We start from the raw sequence: 23,122 nt of genomic DNA, 5'->3' as shown, positions 1-23,122 counted from the left end.
TGGTAAAACAACTCCACGTTGAAATGCTCCAACAGTGCTTGATTACAAGCAGCTGTACTGTGAACACGCATTGTCATGGAGGAGCACTGTACCGCATGTCAGCATTCCATGCCTTTTGTTCTGAATGGCCCTATGCAGTTTTCTTAGTGTTTCACAATTTATTTATTATTTTGTGGTTTCTTGTTGCATTAATTCTGCCATCTGCACTCCTCTCCTGTCCCAGAAAACAGTTGCCATCAGCTTTCTAGAAGACAACGTTTTTTTAAACTTTTTAGGTTTGTTTGGTGAATATGTGCATCCACTCCTTTGACTGTTCTTTGTTTTCAACATTCGCAAATGAAACCCAGGTTTTCTCACCTGTTAGTCGTACCATGTGACTGAGAATTTCTTCTCCATCTTTGTGGTGTCACTCTAAAAAGTCAAAGCCAAAGCCAAAGAACCCATCTTATGCAAAATTTGTGATAGCTTAGCTTAACTGTAGTAATCTCGTAGAGCAGAGTGCGTGAAATCTGTGGAAACACATATGAAAGTTCTGAAACTGTGAAGCACCGTCTTTCACTTTGAAGAAGACCATCACTTGCTACAGATGGCCAAACACCTTCCTTTTTGTCATGAATATTTGTTCGCCCATCTTTTAACATTCTACACCATTGACTTACAGTGCTTTCACTCATTATATTTTGGCCACAAACTGCGCATAATTCACGATGGATTTCCACAGCAGTCATATTTCTGGCATAAAGAAAGTGCATAACAGTGTGAATTTCACAGGTGGCGGGATTATCAATTGCAGCATGCATCATAACTCACTCTGTAGAGACAAGAACAGTGACTAGGTGACCAGTTATGTGATGGTTTACAGGGCAATGAGTCATGTGAAACTACCTCGTATGTGCAAGATCTCCCCTGCTCCTGCATTAGTTACCCAAAATAAATGGAGGTTACTTTCCAAATAGCATTTGTATATTGTTTCATATTATTCTGTATGGTGCTGTCTCACACATGCTTTCTATTGGTATCATTAATGTGAAGCTCTGTGGGTTTGTTGTGGTCCCTGGTGTGTGAAGTGTTGAACTGTTCAACAGTTTTAATGGGGTATACCAGCCCGATGATGATCTTGTAGGACAAAAACATGTCAGGCTTTTAGTAACTCATAGACAACACAAACAATAATTTATTAGGAAATGGATCCTATCAAAATATAGCAGAATGTAAACTAAGTTGCTAGTATTACAGAATCAAGACTACAAATGAAAAAGTCTGTTACTGGACAGTATCATCTGTGCACTACATTCTTTACAGAATATGTCATGGAAGTTGCTCTGCAAAGTAACTTACTGTTCTCCATAAAATTCTCATATGGATAATTAGCAACAAGGGCCCCACCATGTAAGCTGGCTGATAGCACAAAGGTATTATTGGTTAACCAGTCTTGTATTGCTTGTGTTTCATACTGTCGTGGTTTCGTATTATTCTGGAAGTAGTCTGGAAAGCTCCGATTCAGGTCCACGAGCCGGGCATTTTCCCTACATGTCATCAAATGAAACTGCATTCACAAATGCATAAGAAATGAAATATAAAGCACATAAAAATCTACATAAATTGACTCTTAAGTTATCTCTGTGTAAATGATAAACATAATTAAATCTTAAGTACTTGGATTTTGGGGCAATAATACCTGATAAAGTCTGAGAGACTGGTATATACTGCTGTTCATTAGTAATAAATTGAGATAATTACCAAAAAATTACTCCTCATGTATCTTATATAATCTATTTCTGTGATAGACATTGTCCTCAGCCATTGTATTGTATTGTATTTATTACACGTTCCAGCACATCCATACAAGGCTGAAGCCATTGGATACAGAACCTGTCACACCACAAGCTCCATAATACGCATATATAAGTAACTCTATAATATATAAGTAAAATTAAGATTGAATTCCATCAAGTATAACAATGTTTTTTTTTAATAATAAAATAAAGCCTTTACATGTTTCAGCCATCATCTGAAGGCAACCAACACTTCAAAAGAAGTGCTTCACATGTATAACTCGCATATTTTGTACTGTAAAAGTTAAAACACTAGTATTTAAAATATGTTTTGTTAAAAATAATAGAGTGTATTTATGGAATAAGGATCTTGCTGTGAATCCCCATGAAGGTTGTGTTTATTTTATGTCATCTTTATTGTGCTGGCCCTGAGTGTGTGCAGGCAGGGCTGTGGTGTTGTGTGCTCTGCTCTGTATTTTGGTGAACACATCGCGCGCGCGTGCGCATGCACGCACATATGTATATATGCAAAGAGGACCAACACAATACAGGCAACTTACTGAGAAGGAACATAACCACCACTGGGATTTACAGCAAAAAAAAACTATTATTTTTAATGAAACATATTTTAAATACTAGTGTTTTAACTCTTACAATTCACCACATGCAAGCAATACATGTGAAGCATTTCATTTGAATTGTTGGTTTCCTTCCATCATTGGCCACATGTATGAAGGCTCCAGCTTATTATTAAAAAATACTGTTGCATCTGATGGAATTTAATCCTAATTTTACTTACACATTACATAACATATTTAGTGACAGAGTTGAAGACAGAACTATATATATGATACAATACATAGCATGTAGTGAATTTCTTTATAGCTCTGAAAATATTGAAAAATATGTTACTTGTACACTGAAAAATTATCTCTTACTTGTTACATATTTAAGAAAGATGGGTTAAATATATGAAAACAGAAGTTATTTCTAGATTTATATAAGTTGAACAAAAGTAAGAACAGTTTATTTTTCTTTGTGTTCATGGGTTAGGTAACTTATAATCTGCACTGGCTTCAGAATCCTCTTTCTAGTTTCTCCTTGCATCTTCCTCTAATTCTAGTCCCAGTAAAGTAGTTATTTCTGTGCATGATGAAGCATCAAACCATGAAGACATTAGGGGGAGTGGAGATAGAGCATCATGCATTCTTAACATTGGCAGCAGATGGAGGTGAGTGCTCACAGGCACAGGTGTAGGAAAACTTTATATTTGATGTGTGTGATGAAAGTTACTGAGAGGTTTGCTGCAGAGAGTAATTCCTGTGTGCAAATGTGATAGTGAATCAGTAACTGGCAGTTATAATATGTGATCTGATCAAATAGCTTAACAAGGATTGTCATCCATTGCTAGGCAATGGCACAGTAAACACACTATTATGTTACTGCCATTTATACACATAATAAAGAAACAATAATAGAGGAACTATTGGAGATGGTGTTTTTTGTTTGGTCCAACGCAAGTCTACATAGCAAGCTGCTGTAAACAGTTGCAGTCAGTAGTAGTTGATGTCCAGCGATGGCCAGTGAGAGCCAGGGATGGTCAGGGGAGCCAGTGAGTAGTCAGTCTTGGCTAGAGTTACATTCATGAGTAAGTTGTGAGATGGTAGCCAGCCAGAAACAACATCTCCATTGTTAGGAAAGCATGAAACCAGAAGAATTTCCATTGTTTGGAACTGTAACCAAATAATGACTAGTGAAGACTATAACAGACTGAGGCAGTGCATGCCATAGTGATTTGTTAAGTGTGCAGATTACCAATAGGTTTAGAATTACTTATAGTTATGAGATATGTGTCCAATAAATCCAGTTACCAATCCAAACCCTGCGTCTAGTTATAAACAGGTGACAATATTGCTAGAAAGAAATGTTTCTGTAATAAGTTCAACATCCATGTGATATACCAGATATAGTGTAAAAAAATGTAGGTTATATTTTTAACAGTTCTGGTGACATAATTGTGGCAAATATTTCCTGGACATTCATCTCCGTAGAAGTTTTTATTCACTATGTCAACTGGGTCAATTTATTGAGTAGGTTGCATTAAATACCCAGAACAAGAAGGTGGGATGGGCAGTCTAGTAACCAGTCTTCCATGTCATGACATCAAACAGGTAAAAGAAAATTTGCATCCCTCCCTTCAAGCAACTTGAGAGAGATTCAGAGGGAAGCGTTGATGGAATGTGATTCAGCTGTCTTCAAGCAACATTCTGAAGGTGCTTTGGGTAGTCATTTACAACTGTCTAAGTGTCTGATTCTGGGTTTTCCCTGAGCTGTCCCTATATTTTAAATTGTTAACAATGTTCCTGTTTGGTACAGAATCAAAGAATTAATCATCATCATCACCACCACCACTATACTTTATCCTGAGCCTTGTAATCCATTACAACCAGTTTCTCTGTGATCCATTTTAATATCAATCTATGATATGTTATGATTACAGCTCTGTGTACTCTCATTGTATTCCCTCGTGCGCTACATAGCTAACCCCTGTAACATCTGTCATAATTTTGCCAATATTACTATATGAAGCATGCAAACTATTGAATATCTCACTGATTAATTGTCTTTGTTCCCTGTCTGCTCAATTCCCATGATAACATATTCTCATAAATTACAGAGAACAGGGGAGTAACTACATAAATACCAACCTGCCAGGTCCCACTTCGCATTTCCCTTCTACAGAAACCTCAAAGCCGTCTGGGTTAAGACTGGGCAGAATGTGTATCCTGGTGTTGTCTAGCAGCCACCGAACAGTTTCACTACAGCTATAGTTGGTCACGAAGAACTACAGACATGACAAAAATTAGAAGACGCACAAACAGCTTGGCTGTGTGTTATGCAGTCCTGATGCACAGTTCTGTATAGTAATAATGGCTATACAATTTTATGATCTGTGAGTCATCATCTTTCTTTTATGGCTGACACAACTGGTTTTCAGCTATGATGTTCACTAACTAATCTTTAGATTAATATGTGACAGAAGTGCATGCTGAAAATATATCACATTCTGGTACTCCAAACGTATTAATCCAGATTTCCTCAAAATGACATGTTAAAGAAATTATACAGGACATAGAATAATTTCTTTCGTTACTTTGATATTTAAATGTCTGCATATGACATGTGCTGCTGGATATCTTTTCTTATTCTGTGTCAAAATATGTACATGTGTGTGTGTGTGTGTGTGTGTCTATGCCGAAGTATATTCTATCATGCACTGTAATGCAGCAATAGCATTGACAGAATATCGAGATTCTCAAGATATTAAATGTCTCCATGCCATTTTTAAAGTACTCCTCCAGTAGACTTCTATCATCTAGAATGTGATGCCATGTAGTCTGGTAGAATACTACAAATCTGCCACAGGAAGTTACTGCTTCCATCCTCAAGGTCAAAGCCAAGCAAGCAGCAAACTGTTTGCTTTCTCAGCTAACTCTTTGGACCCTATAAAAGAAACAGTATATTCCTCTGAAGTAGCCGTTAGCTTCCACCAGACCATATGACGCCATAGCCAAGACAATAGTATTCTCCACAGTTGTTACTGTGAAATCCTCAGATTTCACCTTTTGCATGCGTTCTTCAACTGAAATCAGATATGTGAAAATTACTCTTGGTTTTATAGATGCAAGTAGTGTGGGGCTATTCAGACTTTGTATATATACATACCGTATATCTGTGTGTATGTATATGTGGTGCACACGAGATTAGAAAGGTGCATTCTATCCTCCGTTACAAGGTTTCTACATACATTTATTTTTTGCCTTGGTATTTTGTATGCTTTTGTCTGTTCTGAATGAAGATATTGATAGTATTAAGGACAGCTTTGGTTACTGTGAATGCTGAAGTTACTATGGTTACTGGATTCCAGAAGTCTTTCCCATCTCACAAGTTCATGTATCTGCCACACTGTTATTACTGACTGTAGGAAATAAAAAAGAAAAATCTTGGAATGACCTTCAGTGGTGTAATATTTGTATAAGATATTATTAAAATCCATCTGGCCATTCTTGAGTTGAAAATTGTGGGTTAATATGATCTGTGCTATGTTCTCTCCGTTTATGCACACCATGCATAGAATGCATCATATGTTAATACCTGAATAAGATGAAGGAGAACCTCTCTTCCTGCTGCTTCATTTCCATGAATGTTGGCAATGAGTTTTACACTGGGGATACCAAGAGTTGAATCTGGTGCAGTACTCATCTCTAGCACCCATAGTTTATGTCCTGAAATAGTGCAAATGAGCTTAGGTGGCATGATGTAAGTGCCAAGTACCATAATGATCAATTCAGGCATTTAAGTAACATTACAGTTACTTCCACAACGCCCTGAAAGACGGTAATATTATTATTACTGATCAAAGGGATCTGTGAAGTATGCCTTTGAGATGGTTTCATGTGGCATGATATATATATTAAGTTTCATGAAGACTGGTACAAGAGTTCAAGCAATATTAAGGTTTTGCCTCAGCAATCTGAATGACCATAATGTTGGTATTACTCATGGAAAGGAATTATGAAGTTTGCCATTGAGATGGGCTTGGGTGGCATGATATGTATACAAAGTATCATGAAGACTGGTACAGGCCTTCAAGTAATATTAAGGTTTTTCCTCAGAAATTAGAGAGGCTCTAGTATTGTTATTAAGTTAATAGGGAGGATACACATACAGACACACAAACAAGGTGATGTCATAAGCCTCTTTTTATTTTTTAAAAATAAGAAATGTAAGCTGAAAAATACTGAAGCAAGAAGAATGTAACAAAGAAAGAGCAGCTCAGATCAATGACAAAATGGTAGTGAACTAATTTTCACTTCCTATCAAATCTTGCAGGAAAATTATCACTTTACATTCTAGTTTACTTTCAAACCTGCCATCTTTGTATTCTTTGGAATATTTCTCAGAGTGAATTTGTAATGTACCATGAAAATATCTCTCTATATAATAAAATCACAATGATGGTTATGGTACCATAGTGTTCTGATGGATCAATGCACCTAACTGGTTGCAGGTACAGTGGGTGAATCTGCCATTAATAGTTTCTTTTATATCAGTTGTCATAATTTTCATGAAAATATCTATTTAGCAGAGCTTCTTAAAATTTGTATTTTTAATTTTTTCAATACTGGATGTTATTATTAGATCATAAGTACACAGTGGAGTTCACAGGAAAATAGTTGAATGCATTTTGACTGAAAATACATGTTGCTGTCGATACTCACTGCGTAATGTCTCTCCTATAGAATAGAGACTTGTCATGTTTGGATATGCTGCGGCCACATCATGCAAATACTGGCTCAGATCATCATATCTGTGATACTGGAAGTTGAGTGTGGGAGAAGAGAATACTCCCACAAACAAGAATATTGATGCCAGTAGCCACAACCGTTTGCTGTGAACCAGCATCTTTCATCGGTGTTGCCTCATTTATATAACATAACCTGACACAAATAAAATAAGACAAATATTTTTATTAAACCAACTTAAAAACTCAGTAACTGATTTAATGCTAACATGCAGAGTATTTTTTGAAAAATTAATAGTTATTCAGGCGGTCAAGAAATTTTCTGTTTTCATGGAACCTGAAGATTTATTGTTTGTTTGCAAAAGCATACTACTGGATCATTTTCTGAGTTAGTTGAAAGAGTCCACATTTTCACCCTCTATTTCTCAAAGATCCATTTTAATATTATCCACAACTATGCGTAAGTCCCCAAAGTAGTCTGCTTTCATAAGATTTTCCAACTGAAGTTTTGTGTGCATTAATCACCTTCCTCATGAATATGACAAGACCTGTTCATTTCACGTTCTGTGATTTAGTCATCACACAATATTCAGTGAAGAGTACAAATTACAAAGCTCTTCTCTATGTTATTTTCTCCATTTTTCTGTTGCTCTCTTTCTTTTGGTTGAAATCAACATAACAGTGTACATAAGATACAAATCTCATAGCTTGCACGTGTTATAGTCTAGTCTACTTTCCACACTACAATAAAGTGTAATATACAAAAACAATTTTACCATTTATAGGGCTGTAGAATTACACACCTACCAGACACATGCCTATATTCTTGCAATATGATTTACTAAAAATCAATTTCATACTCATCATTGGTCTCGGCAAATTCAGTTTGATGAGTGGCTGAACATATTTTTGAAGCCTGAAACTGTCTATGTGTATGGTTGTGAATCCTGGTGATTTAGTTTCAGAAAGGAACAGAGGTTCAGAGTGTTCATGAGGATATATGTACCTGAGGTAATAACCAATCTGATCTAACATAAGTAGTTTCAGAATAGTGCAATTTGATTTACACAAGTCACCAAGAATTGATGAGGTAGCAAAATCAAGAAGGTTAAGATGAGCTGGCCAAGTGGATTGAATGTAGGACACCCACAGTTAAGTCAATGATTTTGATTGATTGATCGATCAGTATACTCTTTAAGAGGAAGGACCAGACCATGTACGGCCTAATCCACAAAGATGATGATAACGCATTGTGATATGTGTAATGTGATTGACCTTGCAGCAATGGGATTGTATCGGCAGTAAATGAACATCAAACAAAGTGAAATACTCATACAAAATCACAAAGAAATTATGTGGAATATACATAGGACTTCTATACAATGAAGACTACACCTGGGCAATTATAATATAGCACAAATGAAGCCACGTTGTGTTTCATGGTAAACCTCAATGTTGTATTTCCAGTAAACAGACAAACAAATAAACACACTGTATGTAAATATAAGTTTTAACTGATGTCTTATCTCACAGATTAGCTGCAGTGGAAGGATGTGGTTGAGATATCTACCTCTCACTGGAGTGGTCTACTGGAGGCAAGGCCTCAAGAAGGAACAGAGATATAATTGTGCATGGCTGATGGTAGTGTGAGGGGGGGCCAGTCCAGCATCTGCCACCCACCCCCACCCCCTGGGTTTTGGAAAATCAAATTTTCCAAGAAGGAATGATATATACCAAATATTAACATAAACATCTATCTATCTATTCAACATAGGTTTCCACAGCTCTGGGGTGATCCATAGAAGTATTCTTGAATTGTATGAACATAAGTTTGTACGCAAATTTTCTGGCAGTCTGCCCCTCTCCTCCTGGTAATACTCCTGGCAGCAACCATTCAATTGACGTTCATTACTTTGTTCTGTAGATGAAAAGAATAGGGACAATACTTGCAGTGGCAATGAATGCACAGACAGAACAGGAAAACATTATTCTGTTCAGAATCAGAGAGGGATGATTGAAAGGGTATTTATAAGAGATGCAAAATAATATTTACCAGCTGTTGGACTGCTGTTTAAATTGTGTCAGTCTGAAAATTTTATCCGTGTATTAGCCAATGCCATGAACATACTGTACTTTGCTGCAGCTTTAGACACTACTGTTTTACAATTATCATATTCTTCTTTTGTTTCATTTTCTTTTAGTGTTTAATTAGTCTGTGTTGAATATTAATCTGTTTTTCAAGCAACTGTGTGATAAGGAAGAAGACCCTGGGTTTTGGAGACGGTGCTGTACATTTTAGAGATGGAAAGACAAAAGATTGAAATGTTGCTGCAGTTGAGCTGACTTGCACTTGTTAACCCATCTTCATTCTGTCTTGTTCAGGTCAAGTGTCAATATTTAAAATATTTTGGCCATATGACATAAGAATTGTTCTTCTTCTAAAGAGGAGCTGGCAACTTATTGTCTATTTAGGCTCAAACTCCTCATTCTATTGCCTCCTTGGTATTTCCCTAACTCCAAACTGAAGGTTTATAAGTATTCCCACACTACAACTGGTTTATGACCTTTTATTTCTTCCCATAGCCCATACAATAATCTTTGCATTTGTATTACTGATGTGAACTTTAGTAACATACGAGTACTTCTTTTTCATACTGTGTAGACTATGTTTCAGTATTCTTCCACCAGTCATTCTGTCCAGATGATTTGTGCAATTCTGCCTGTACTTGTCCATTTTCATTCATTCTGATTCTGATTATGGAATTTGCATGTGAAATCAGAACAGGCTTGCATGCCATGAAGAAGAAGAAAAAGGAGGAGGAGGAGGAGGAGGAAAACAACAACAACTTATCTGTCTAATGTGTCTATGTATGAAGTCAGGGGTCAAGTTCTCATTTGCTCCTCTGTTCACGTTTTGTTAGTCACCCCATGACCATGTCAGGGTTTGTAACATTCAGATTAACAATCAGGTACTACTCCACACAGTATGGGTACAAGTAAATAACAATTTTTCTAGTGTTAAATACATTACAACAGAAACACAAATAAGCCAAAAACACAAAATATAAAATCAGTTATCAAACAGCAAAGGAAAATATCTGTTCAGTAGATGGGTAGTGATTGTAGCAGTAACATCTGTGTGGCTGGATGTTCATAGGCAGGAGTTCTACAGCTTATCCCGTATCTATCAGAGTGCAGACAACACTGACTCTAAGTGAAGAAAAATAGATGATCTTTTATCACTTGTAATAGACAAGAATTGCTATATCTATATCAACTGCTTCCTTGAACACACAGCATCAGTATGAAGGTAAAATTTATGGAAGGAATGAGAACTTAAAGGCTTTTTAACTTGATACATAATGACACATTGACAGACTCTACATGAGACAGTTAAACAGAAAAAGAAATATTTACATACAGTAAGCTAGAAAGGCAAAGAAAAATATTGACACACCGATACTGAGAGAGTTAAAGGTCAATTACAGAGTTGAGGAGATAACTACATAGAGAAAAAAATGACCAAGGGCAGAATGGAAGTATAAAATATAGGGATTAAAACAGGAGCTGGACAGCTCAGTCGGTATAGAGACTGGCAACTGTCTGAGAAATTGGGGTTCAGTTCCTGGCAGGAGCAAGAGACTTTCTCTTATTCAAAGCATCCAGACCAGCTCTGGGGCCTGTCCAGCATTCCATCCAGAGGCTACCAGGGTATATTTCCCCAATGGCGAAGTTGCAGGGAAATGAAGCTGGCCACTCGCCTCCATGACCAAGGTTAAGAATATCTCCAACAAAAATACCTCCTCTCCTCCATATGACTTCATGGCACATACTTAATTAAACATAGGGATGACTTTATCTTATGGGCATTAGAATTAGAGGTCATAAGAAGTCAGAGAAAAAGGATTCTGAGACCACTGGGTGCAACACATTTCCTAATCCGTGAATATAAAAAGAAGAAGCTCTGTTCTTATGTTACGGCCAAGAACATGTGGATTTTCAAATGACACAAAGTGAAGACTGAAATATTGATTGGCTAATGAGTTCTAGTCAACACAGATGCATTGCTTATTCATGACTGTCAACACACAACATAAATCAGAACTGAAAACTGGTGGAGTACTGGCCAGGTATTGGCCACTTTGGATAAGCGTTTTTTTTTTTGTACATTCCCAGAAGTTGCCCTATCATGACCATCCGCAAGTCTCGCTAAACATTATAATCTCTTCAGTTTATTCAGTGTTGCTAATAACCGAAGAAACTAACACTGATTGAAGGTAGAAGTAACTCGATGGTTGTGGTTAAGTTAAAAGATGTAGTCCCTGTGTCCAAGGACCATGTCATGAAAGCATATAAGGGGAGTGGAGGTAAGGCTATGGTTATTCATAACCTCGGGGCTAGGTGGAGGCGGATGGGCAGCTTCACTCTCCAGTCACCTTTCTTCTGGGGAAGTCCCTCCAGTACTCAGCCTATACACGGCTTACTTCAACATGGACAAAAGAAAAATTCCCTTCAGTAGCCCTACTAATAGAGATGTCCAGTGAAAATTAAGGGGCCCACGTGGTCAGCATGCACATTCATCAAGCAGAAATGTATACGACTTGTATTCAGGAGCTGCCAGTTCGAATCTCGGTCGGCTTTATCCTGACCGAAGTTATTCGTGTTTTCTTCAGTTCATACAAGCAATGCCAAGACCGTACGAGTATCCTTGCTTCTGCCGGAAATCGAACCCCAGTCGTCCAGTTCGTAGCTCATCACTTTGCTGACTGAGCTTCCCCAACTCATGACCTACGAATAAACAGATGCAGTGTCTATATATAAATAGCCATCTGCGGGTTCCTATTTAGACTTCCTACGCTCTACGCTGACCCTCCAAGGCGGGTGTTTCTCAACCGCCGGGCCGCGGTCTCACAATGGTTGAGAATCACTGCTCTAAAGTTCAGGTTTCAGCAAGCTAATGAGGGGTGCTTGGCCCACTTTTGAAAATGATGGCTTGCAGCATGCGGGTGATTTACTAAAAATATCTGCGTGTCATTTGTGCCCCACTTGCAGGCCGAAGACCTCAGCTACACTAAGTGTGTCACATGGTGCAAATCAATGTAGAGGTCTCCTGTGAGATCAAGATGGTGGGAGGTCCAGGCAACGCGACACACGCTGGGCTCCAACCCAGTGGCATATATTTTTCCGTTTCTGAGTTCTCTGCACAATCTAGCCCTTCATTCTTGTCTTACGTTTTGTTGTTTCATTGTTTTAAATTCTACTCAACTCTTTCTGTTATTTCGGACTGCAAACAGCATTTAATGCAAAGCAGACTCAACAAGAAGAAAGGGAAAGTGTACTTTTGTGTAGAGTTGCAGAGATGTATTTGCTTTACCCACGTCATGATGAAAGATTATAAAAAGACAGCAATTATCAGTCACACTGGACGGCGTTAATAATCTTCTATACGAGAAAACAGGACTAAATCACGCCGCAGTGGAGTATAAAAAATGTAAGGTTGTCTCTCTGCTTAATTAACTAAAGACCACGCCATAAAGATGTATGGGGGGAGTGGAAGCATAGCTCCATCATTCTTGACGTGGGCACTAAATGGAACTGAGTGGAAAGAGCCCTTGGGTGGGCCCCAGAGCCAGTCTGGATGCTGCCCCAGCAAGGAATAATGTAGTGTCGCCAGATAATCCACAGGAACGTCACGAATTGCACATGCGCCCCACGTTCAGTGTAGAATGGGCTTTTCTGAATAACATAAAAGTAAAATTACTCATAATGAGGGAAATGTGCCGAATTATGTTACAACATTCCGCTGGATTTGGGGTTCTCACGGCGGTCACTATGTGTATGATTAGGTTGTAACACCGTGTACTTCTGAGAGATCCCAAGGTTTCGGAGGAACATGCCGCCTACTTCTGATGGCTCACTCTTTCGACTCCGAAGATGGAAGCGGTGTTACACGGCGTTACAACCTACCTGAAGGTATTCCTCATCGGTTATTATTATTTTTAACAGCTCATCAAAAGAAACTTTTCTTGTACCTGCCACTTTCCTCGGTGATCTTCGATTTGGCAGAACAAAGATAGTTTCTTGGACGCATTTGTGCCTAATTGTCGACGTAAAACAGGATCAGTAACCTTTCCGCTTTGTCTTTCCAAGAGGAGCTTTTAGAATTTGCCTCTCCCCCAATTCTGCGAAGCAGGATGGACGAAAACTGAAATGTTGCAGGACGAAAGACATTTTCTCATGTTTAGATCACAGATTTTTGGGTAATTAACAATAGCCAAAGAATTCAATTTGCAAGAGAAAGAGAAATCTGACAACATTGTACAATATGACATCATTGCAAACTTAATGTTTCCACCTGCCTTTGTTCGCAGTGTCCGAGAGAAACGTGTGATTGTTGGGTTTTTACAATAGGTTTATCACTCGGAGCGAAATGGAGAGTGGGCAATATGGAGCTCGCAAGTTACGTACAGGCTACGTCATGTTACGCTCATCAAGTGAGACTGCACAGTTTATAAGGCAGTTAAAAGAACCGAGTATAAAATGGTACAAACAAATTGAAATCTGTATTATACTTAAATTATACGAATGTCGTGGATTCACGCCATAAAATAACATAATATTCTCAAATTAATTATTTTTAAGACTCATGAATGTACTCGTATTTCTGCACATTTTTGCTCCCTCTTTAGGGGGAAGGCTTTAACTCTAATTGTGTTAACCCACTATTTTTATGTTTGATCTGCTGTATACGAAAGCTATCGGGAAGGAATCCCTCGGGGTTCATGTACTGATGGTGGCAGGATTACAAGGAGCTCCTCAAAACAGTCAACCATACGTTAAAATATAATTTTCGAAATTTATATACCAGTTCGCACTTCTTTGGAAATGATGCTGCAGGATGAAGGTTATATTTGTTCAAGACACTTTCCAATGGCTTTAAAAACAGATAAAATTCTCTGAAGCATGCGTTAAACCAAGTTCTTTCTGAAGGCGCAGTAACGAGACCGACTTACAAGTAAGGTTTTCGTGAAGCAGTGAACGGGGCAATTTCATAGAAACATTTAGTAGGAATTCAAATTATTTCCATGGTTCTGATCTTCTGTTGTGTCGATGGAGATGAGCCCTTCTTGAGAAGCCAACTGTGGAGCTACTTAGAACTTCCCAGCATTTTATGGAACATGAAGGTTCATTACCGTGTTCACAGGAGCCCTCCTCCGGTCCCTGTCCTGAGCCAGATCGATCCAATCCATACCATCCCATCTCTCTAAGATATATTTTAATATTGCTAACCCACCTACGTCTTGGTCTTCCTAGTGGTCTCTTTCCTTCTGGCTTTCCCACCAGTATCCTATATGTATTCCTCTTCCACCCATTCATGCTACATGTCCTGCCCATCTCATCCTCCTTCATTTTATCATTCTAATTATACTTGGAGAAGAGTATAAGTTATGAAGCTCCTCACTAAGTAGTTTTCTCCAACCTCCTGCCACTTCATCTCTCTTCGGTCTAAATATTCTCAACACCCTGTTCTCAAACACCCTCAGTCTGTGTTCCTCTCTTAATGTCAGAGACCAAGTTTCACATCCATACAGAACCACAGGCAAAATTATAGTTTTATATGTTCTGATTTTTATGTTTTTAGACAGCAGATGAGAAGACCAAAGGTTCTGGACTAAACGGTAGCAAGCATTACTCGAGTTCAATCTCCTCTTAATTTCCTCCTGAATCAGGTTTTGATTTGTTATCGCAGTGCCCAAATATACCCTTGCAACTGCGTTAGTCTTATTCTCAGTTCCGACTGGATAAGGAAACTGTAATATGACATAATCCTAAGCCAACATCAACAGGATTCTGTCGATCCATAAAGCCTGGATATGAGCAAGAAACGGCAGAAATTCATGCACTTGAAAAGCAGATCGAGAAACTTAGTCCGACAACGGCTGGTCACGGTAGCCGAGCGGCCTAAGGCGTGAACTGTCTTCGCTCGCTCGGAAGCCGGGATCGTGGGTTCGGATCCCACACAAAGTATGGATGTTTGGTGTGTGTATGCGTTTATTCTGTGTTTGTGTCGTCCTGTGTTTAGGCAGAGGCCTTGCGATGAGCATCTGACCCGCCCAAGGAGTCCTGCCGTCTGTAAAATTGACCATGAAACTGATCAATCAGCCCTGTGCTCCAAAGTGGGGCAAATGGAGAGGGGAGAAAAGTGCGATAGTAAATAGAAAGGAATTGGTTTCGACTGGTGGTTGGAGAAGTCTACTGGCCTATATGTGTGTGTGCGGGCAACACCCCAAAATATGAACAGTTATAGAGAATGTCAAGAGAAATCGAAAACACTGCATATTATGCTTTCGGGCTCCCTGTTCATCAAGCTTGTTGAAGTCAGACGGGCTGAAGCACCTGCTGGGAAACAGCAAATACTCGTACCTGCAAAATTACGCTCATACGTGGATTTGATAATGGACCACGCAATACCTGCCAGCAGTACAATAAATTATGGCAAAAATGCGACTACGGGCCTCGATGAAAAGCTTATTGCTTGCGACCGGCAGTTTCCAGTGGCTTTCCTGTGGATACTGAAGCTTCTGATCAGTATTCTAAGGAAACGGCTGTGTTGCGTTTGCAAGACTATGGCTATTATCTACATGCCGAAAAGTGTTCATGTGACGCTGACCACTGCGGCACCCATTCTTCCTCTCGGTCAACTGTCTGAAAAAGCATAGCTAGGAACGTAAAGCCATCCTTGTAACAGGTCATGGAGGGCCATAGGGTTGTGAGACGTCGAGGCTCCCACATTTTCTCTAGACAATCGGCTCCCGAATGACGGTAAATTTGTCAGCCTTACGCGCTGGCCGCTCTTTACCCCCACCCCCAGGAAGATTCCTGGTACTCATTTCTGTTAGGGGCGAGTCGACCCCAGGGCCATTCCGGCTAGAACAGTTAGGTCAATTGAAAAATCCAATGACATCGGAAATCCGGAGAATATTTTCTGTGAGAATTATCTCTATGGCTCTACAGCCCTTTGGACCTTGCCCGCTTTTTCACTTTCTTAATCTATACACAGTCGGTAGGACTCCTTTGATGGGGGATCGGCCTGTTGCAAGGCCGCTACCTACACACAGAACAACACAAACACTGAATTAAACGCACACAGACGGTTTCATGCCTTAGACTGTGATCGGCCTCTGAGAATTCAGTTAAATTAAAATCGAGAGTACACATAGTTTTCAAATGCCGTCTGCCTTGTTGCTGATGTACTATTGCTGCAAACGTATTCATGCTACAGACAGTACAAAAAAGGGAGAAATTTCGTTACGTATGTACTGCAGCGAAAAGTATCCAAATATGTACTTTTTTTGTAGGCAGAGCCGTTCAAAAATTACGGAACATATATCAGAACTTCGTGTAAAGCAGGAGTACTGAAGTACAGAACCGTCGCGGTTCCAAATTGCATTGGCCGACTCCTTTTCATGCAGACCCTCAGCACGAAATTTAGTCGAACCCCGCTGGATGCTCTCGGAAGGGACAGACACGACTTCTCCATTATACACACTTTATGAGAGGTACGTCTGATAAACTAAGCGTAAAGATGGAGCTTACCGGATTTTGTTGGCATTTGGCAACTGCCGTGCTTCTGCCGTGTGTGTGACCGGACCACTGCCGACAACCTACCCACTCGCCTCACGCCAGGGCACTGGGCGACGAGATGGCGCTGTTCTGTTTCTGCCGATATCCACAACAAAGGAAGCAGCGACGGACAAGGGGAACAGCGATATGCCTAAGTGCTACTGTTGAGAATACATCAGCGATGTTGCTGACTTCAAGTGCGAAAGCGTGTTCAATCTTTTTAGATATTTTGCTGGGTCAGCTAAAGCTGCCTCTGTCACTAAGGCATGTAAGTAAGACGAGAAGTAGACCTGCAAGCATCCCCGCTTATAGCACGAGATGAAAGTGAGTGGTCGGCCAGCTTCATGCTTCGGCTGCTTTACTCGTAATATAAGAACTCCCAGTATCCGTTCGACAGGAGGTTGGGCGAGCCTCAAGTGGTGATGCGTGGGTCGCAAAACAAATATCTATGCCCCTACTGGAATTGAACCCCAGACATTCAACACGTATACAGTCACTTTACTGACAGAAATATTCCGACTGGTTAATTACTGAACTGCTCACGAAATTCCCCGCTTTTATGCAATTCCACATCTCTTATCGTGTTTAAAATAAACACCATTGAGCCCTTCTTCCCCTCCCAAACGTATTTAATGTTGTCCACTTCCACAAACCACATTACTGCAAAATAAATTTTAACATTTGCCGAAATCTCTCTTCAGGATTTTTCAACTAGAATTTTACATAAATATCGAATTTGCTCAATGCCTGCTACATGCCTCGCCCACCTCATTATTCTTCATTTATTCGCCTTAATAATACCTTGTGTAATGTGAGCAGGCTAACATCGCGGTATTCGGGGGGAGTGCTTGGTTCCAATTCCGGCATGGACACTGGCGATCCTGGCTGAAATTTCTCGCGGTTTTCCTCAGTCTGTCCAGGCAGAATCCGGGATATTGCCTGAATTAGGCCACGACCGCTTCATTTCGAACCCCTTACAATTTATTACTGAGTTTTGACCCCGCCATTCGACATTGTGCAGCCTGAGATGAGGGCTGTATCGTAAAGTAAACTTGTGACATCCTGGAAGAGGGAGCCAGGACAGCGACTAGCTACGGGCTGCACGACAGAGGGATCAGAGTTCGAGTCCTGGTAGGGTCAAGAATTTTCTCCACGTCGTCCAAACCAGTTCTGGGGCCCACCCGGCCTCCTGTCCAGTGGATACCGAGGGTCCTTCGCCAGGAGATAAAGCGGCTGGGTCATGAGACTGACCACTTACCTCCAACTAGTGCCGAGGTCAAGATAACGTGGATCCCTACATCCACCTCACATACGCCTTCATGGCGCACTGCTTAATTAGCTAAGCCCAGGGGACAACTTTGCCTATTTTACCGTCCTAGAAGAAAGGTAGTCTTAATATTGGGAGAAGAATACAGATTATTAAACTCCTCGCGATGCAGTTACCTTCATCCCTCCTATACTGTGAACAGGGAACAAGTTATCCATACCTCCCTTGAGCTGTTACGACCCACCCCTCTCATGTGCACTTCCACATATTCCCCCTCTCCCAGTTGTTTACACATTCTATCTGTCTATCTATGGCTCTAAAGCCCATTGTTGGGCCTTGGCCGTTTTTCAGTTTCTTGATCTTTCACACAGTCGGTATGACTCCTTGGGCGGGGGATCAGCCCGTCGCAAGGCCGCTGCTTGCACACACAGGACAACACAAACACAGAATAAACGCACATAGACATCCATGCCTCAAGTTGGATTCGAACCCACGATCCCAGTTTTTGAGCGGGCGAAGACTGTTCGTGACTTAGACCGCGCGGCCACTGTGGTCGGCCTAATTCTGAATTCCACCCCCGGTCGTGCAGCCCGTAGCCAGTCGCTGTGCTGACTACGCTATTCCGGCTCTGTTTACACATTCTGTGCGTAGGAAAGTTGGTCTTATCCTCGGCTAGCGACACGTGCTCTAGGCAGGCCGACAAGGGCAGGCGGGACTGGAAAGCAATAAAACAATAGACAGAAAGGCAAAGCCTCGAGCCCTTTCGTCCTCACCATCAATGATATTGCTTTCCGTGACCTCCGTATAGTTCGAAATAACCTTCCTCGGCACTTCATTCTGCAACACCATCAGCTGCTAAACCTGAACCAGGCAGCAACTCCGACGGAACTAATTTATTTATTCGGAATGAATGAATGTATGAGGGGTGGGTCATAATAATCCGGCCCTTGCACTGCGTCCTTCAGTGATCTCTTCTGCTTCAATGGTTCAATGGTTCGGAACAGTATCAGCGAGTCGCGCGTGTCCATCCGTTCTTATGTGTGTCTCCTGACAACGTTACAGGCATTAATTCACCGATTTTTGTGCAACTGTGCATTAACACCGTGTCATTCAAAACAGCACCAGGAAGTAGACCGCTGTAACTCCTGTCATCAACAGCCGTGCGAGCTTGAGTTGGAAACAACGCACAAAAGTCTGTACAATGACAATTCGCTGAAGAGTTTGTAACAGATCATGCAAAGATGTGATGTCAGGAGCTGATGAACTGAAATTTCTATGGTGACATGTTTAGCATAAACACACGCAGTGCGAGTGTTAATTTTTACGGCTATGACAGTCGATTGTCAGACATTACACTGAACATAATTTGGCGCTTTGGCACAGTGGTGAAGCGTCCTCAAGGGTACAGTTCAGTGGCGACGGAAAGGGCCACAGCTTGGCCGGTCCAAAGCACTTAGGCTAGCCAGCGTTATCACAGATGTTCCAGTGAAACGAAGAGCTAAACGGTGGGGTTAAGGAAGGGGCGACGTACGGAAGTGCTTTTTCTTGGGGGGGGGGACGTAACGACTCAATGGTGATATGAAGGCGGCCATCTTTCGTATCCATTATCTACATCCAAATGAAATTTCTGATGTCTATCTGGAACACGTAGCTACTGCTGTCTAATATAAACACAGATTTCGCGCGGCCGACATGTTGCTTAATATTCTTGCAGGGAATCAGAAAGTGACAATCTGGTGGCTTTGAGCAAAGTTGATGCTGTTATGAAAATCCATTAATTGGTTCAATGTTATTAGAGTGGAACGGATAAACATGGTAGCGTTCTGTTACGCCCACCAACCGAGCAAGTGGGATCAAGCGGTATTCTGTTCCGGACGTGCTCGATTCGAATCCTGGCCGGGACACCGACAGATAAACACTGACGTACCGTACCACGAGGTAGTATCGTGTTCCACTTCTGTTCAGGAGAAGACTCTTTCGAATTTTAGCCGTCCTGACGTCACTGACGGAGGTTTATCGAAGTTTTCCTGGGTCTTCCGATAAATGCCGGACGGTAATTCAATTTAGGTCAAGATGGCTTCCTCCTACACACTTTCTATTTCGCTATTCACTTTGATCCTACCATTCGACGTGTATAATCTGAGCTACCAACAGCGTCATTAAATTTGTTGTAAAGTTTATCTTGATTCCGAGCAGATACATACTTTTAATTTCTCACTTACGACCTTGAATTCCCCTTCCTTTAGTTCACTACTGCTTCACTAAACGCCACTGCAGTATTCGCTCCTTGCATTTACTGACTTGTTCGACACTATGCATTGTTTCACCACACAGGTAACTGGACGCCGCGCCAAGATCGCACCCAAACTCGCTCCTCAGACTGGCTTAATTGGCAAATTCTACACACGTTTACCCAGGTGCAGCCATTCTGGAACCATCTAGCCTACGGTGAAGACTGCACGATTCGAGAAGAGTCTAGAAAACAGAGGGGGAGGGGAAGTGAAGAAGCTTTGGTGCCTTCGCCACACCCGCGCCAATCAGTTCGTCTTGGCGTCAGGACCCTTGAGGCCACGACCACTCCAAGTCCAAGTCACATTTCGACTGACGGTCAGTCAGTCAGTAAGTCTTGGTGTCGAGCCCCATCTGGGGCTCATGACCAGATATTTATTACCTTTAACAGTTACGGTCTTGTTTTTGCGGGCCGCCCTCTCTGACGAGACGTTCTTCTGTTGCTGGGCAATTTTTTCGTTCGTGTATGTTGGCGTTCCCACGTGATTGCTACTCAGCCATTGCTTAGCAACGGCCGATGTTAGCAGAGTCATTAATTGGCAACGACTGTTATATAGTTTCTTACATTGCGGTCGTTACATAGCAACGGATCTGCATGCCACGCAATAAATAAATACACACACACACACTCATAGGAAGGATCTGGTTAATTTCATGCTATGAATTAGAGACATTTCCATCTGTGGTGTTGGCTGCCCTGCGTAGTAATCCGTGACGTCCGTGACAGGCTTATTTGGTGTGAGTGTAAAGGCTGTGAGAGCAGTTGGCGCGATATTAGTATGGAATTTGGAATATAATGTTTTGTCCTTTCTGATATGTCAGTCCATAATGAATATTCTCTCTACATAACTCATGTCAATGTACGTAAGTATTTCGTTGCTGGTGCTATAGGACCGCGTACAAATTGAATAATCATCTAACATAACCAAACATGGCGCAATATTTGAATTTGTATAAAAATGAAATATTACCCCGACAACATACATTACTAGTGATTTATATAGAGTCCAGTTTAAAGTGTTTTGCTGAGAATTGTATAGCATTAAGAGAGTTAGTCGTGTTTGGTGTTACTCTGGACTCTTGCTCAATTTTGAAAAGAAATTTGTTTATAGAGTTGTCAGGAGTATTTAAATTGTCATATTCGTTATGAAGCATTGCTTTGGGTTGTCATTATAGTCGTTGCTCTTGAGTATCATTTATTTCATGCTCATTATGATTATTTATTTTGTCCACTGTTACGGTGTTTATTAGGTGTCAGATTATGTAAGTTATAGGAAGTGGCCATATCAGCATTGCATTCATTTTGCTGATATTGCCTCTTCCTGAGAAGTATGTCACATAAATTGTTCAGTATTGTGTGTAAATTCAAGAGTATAATCAGTTGTAAAATGGGGATGAACTGAAAGTTTGTCAATATTTTTATTTAGTTCCTTTAGAACACTGGAAAGAATGGTCTGTGTTATGGTTAGATTGGATTCTCTGTAGCATAGAGAGAGAATTTAACTGAAGTAGACACTTGCTGCTTGTAGCTATCTGCTACACTGTTAGTAAATGAATGGACACTCTCTCCTGCTTTAACTCACTTCTGACATATCTTATTCCTCCATAGAGACAGAATTTAATTTATGCTGAATGGCCACATTTTTAGTCTACTTTCCTACCTTAAGGGAAAAAAAAGTAGGATTATGAGATTGCCATGCTGTGTGTGCATGTCACTGCCCCCCCCCTCCCCAATTTCAGTGTTTGTACCAGTTGACAGATTTTCACTAAACCTGGTATGATCTTAGGCCATTGGAGGTCATCTTGTTACACTTACAGACTCCTCAGTTTTCTGCACTCAGTAATAACAACATAGAGGATGTGTAACTTGTTATGTGGGAGTGGCAGTAGCATCACTTAATTTTTGGACCTGAAATGATGCATGGTAATTACTTGCTTACTTACATGGTAATAGATCTTTTAAAAATGTCTAACGTTCATTCAGGTAAAACTGTAAAATAAATACAGTGACTTTTCTTTTGGCGGGGAGTGTGTCGAGAATGATAACTAATGAAACATTATGTGTAATTTTGTATGAGGATAGCCAGGGGATGGTAAACTCAATTTGGATAGATTTTACCATCTGGCAAGTGAATATCTGTAGTAGCCTCCTTCAGTTCTAGGTGTTCTTTTGAATGTTTGTGTTCCTATTTTGATAGTACTTTTAAAAATTTGGTGGACTTTCTTCTTGCCTTTGAGAAGCTACTCATAATTACCCAAAGAGAAGACCTGATGCTGAGCATTATAAAAGTACATTTTTCATTGACTCTATATTCCTTAGAGAAGCTGGAAGAGGCCGTTTGAAAACATAATTGAGTGTGTTTCATTGACATGACAACTGGAAGAAATTCAGCTGACCAGCATAACACAGGCAAAAGTAAAACTTGAGATTGACATAAGGACACTCATTAAATCAGGAACAGAAGTGTTGAATGAAAGGCTTTGTCACATCATCACCTGTGAAACAGCTCTGGTCTGTTCTGTGCTCAGTGCACTAAAGCTGGACTAGTGTTAAAATGAGAAGTTTTAGCGACTTGGGAATAAAGACATACGCTTCTCACTTTTACTACCACATTTCAGACAGTTACAGAAGCAGCATGAAGCTAAGACAATGTTCAGAGAATGAAACTTGAGGACTTACTGAAGTATGTTTTGTCATGATTTATATCCCTCAGCAGGATAATCTCAGTATTTACCACCCTTCCAACTTCTAGAGCACGCTATGAAAGAGAGTTGAATGTGATGAAATCTGTAAAGAATAAGCCTAGCTCACTGTAAAATGATCTGCTAATTATAAAACTAAATGGTTCAACGCTGGAACTG

At 40.4% G+C, this 23,122-nt stretch overlaps 2 protein-coding genes across 11 annotated transcripts in view; one reads left to right on the top strand and one right to left on the bottom strand.

The window, feature by feature from the left end:
- The window catches only part of LOC111862893 (carboxypeptidase D), a 35,102-nt gene extending 18,278 nt beyond the window's left edge, over positions 1–16,824 (bottom strand). For 4 of the 5 annotated variants that reach the window (XM_023848687.2, XM_023848686.2, XM_023848688.2 and 1 more), the window contains exons 1-5: positions 16,678–16,824; positions 7,058–7,276; positions 5,931–6,061; positions 4,484–4,620; positions 1,339–1,526 (exon numbers count right to left, since the gene is read on the bottom strand). In XM_023848687.2, the coding sequence (XP_023704455.1) occupies positions 1,339–1,526; positions 4,484–4,620; positions 5,931–6,061; positions 7,058–7,241 (640 nt within the window). In that variant the 5' untranslated portion in view covers positions 7,242–7,276; positions 16,678–16,824. Of the gene's footprint in view, positions 1–1,338; positions 1,527–4,483; positions 4,621–5,930; positions 6,062–7,057; positions 7,277–13,112; positions 13,286–16,677 lie in introns of all 5 variants that reach the window. The other variant, XM_023848685.2, reaches the window with a different exon arrangement.
- Positions 16,825–20,984: 4,160 nt separating this feature from the next.
- Positions 20,985–23,122, top strand: part of LOC111862887 (pre-piRNA 3'-exonuclease trimmer) — a 32,849-nt gene continuing 30,711 nt past the window's right edge. For 4 of the 6 annotated variants that reach the window (XM_023848673.2, XM_023848668.2, XM_023848669.2 and 1 more), the window contains exon 1: positions 20,985–21,120. In XM_023848673.2, the coding sequence (XP_023704441.1) occupies positions 21,113–21,120 (8 nt within the window). In that variant the 5' untranslated portion in view covers positions 20,985–21,112. Of the gene's footprint in view, positions 21,125–23,122 lie in introns of all 6 variants that reach the window. The other 2 variants (XM_023848671.2, XM_023848670.2) reach the window with 1 other exon arrangement.

This window comes from Cryptotermes secundus, unplaced genomic scaffold (assembly GCF_002891405.2).
Source record: "Cryptotermes secundus unplaced genomic scaffold, Csec_1.0 scaffold528, whole genome shotgun sequence".
NCBI lineage: Eukaryota > Metazoa > Arthropoda > Insecta > Blattodea > Kalotermitidae > Cryptotermes > Cryptotermes secundus.
Note: the sequence above shows the minus strand (reverse complement) of the source record. Positions and strands in the feature narration are given on the sequence as shown.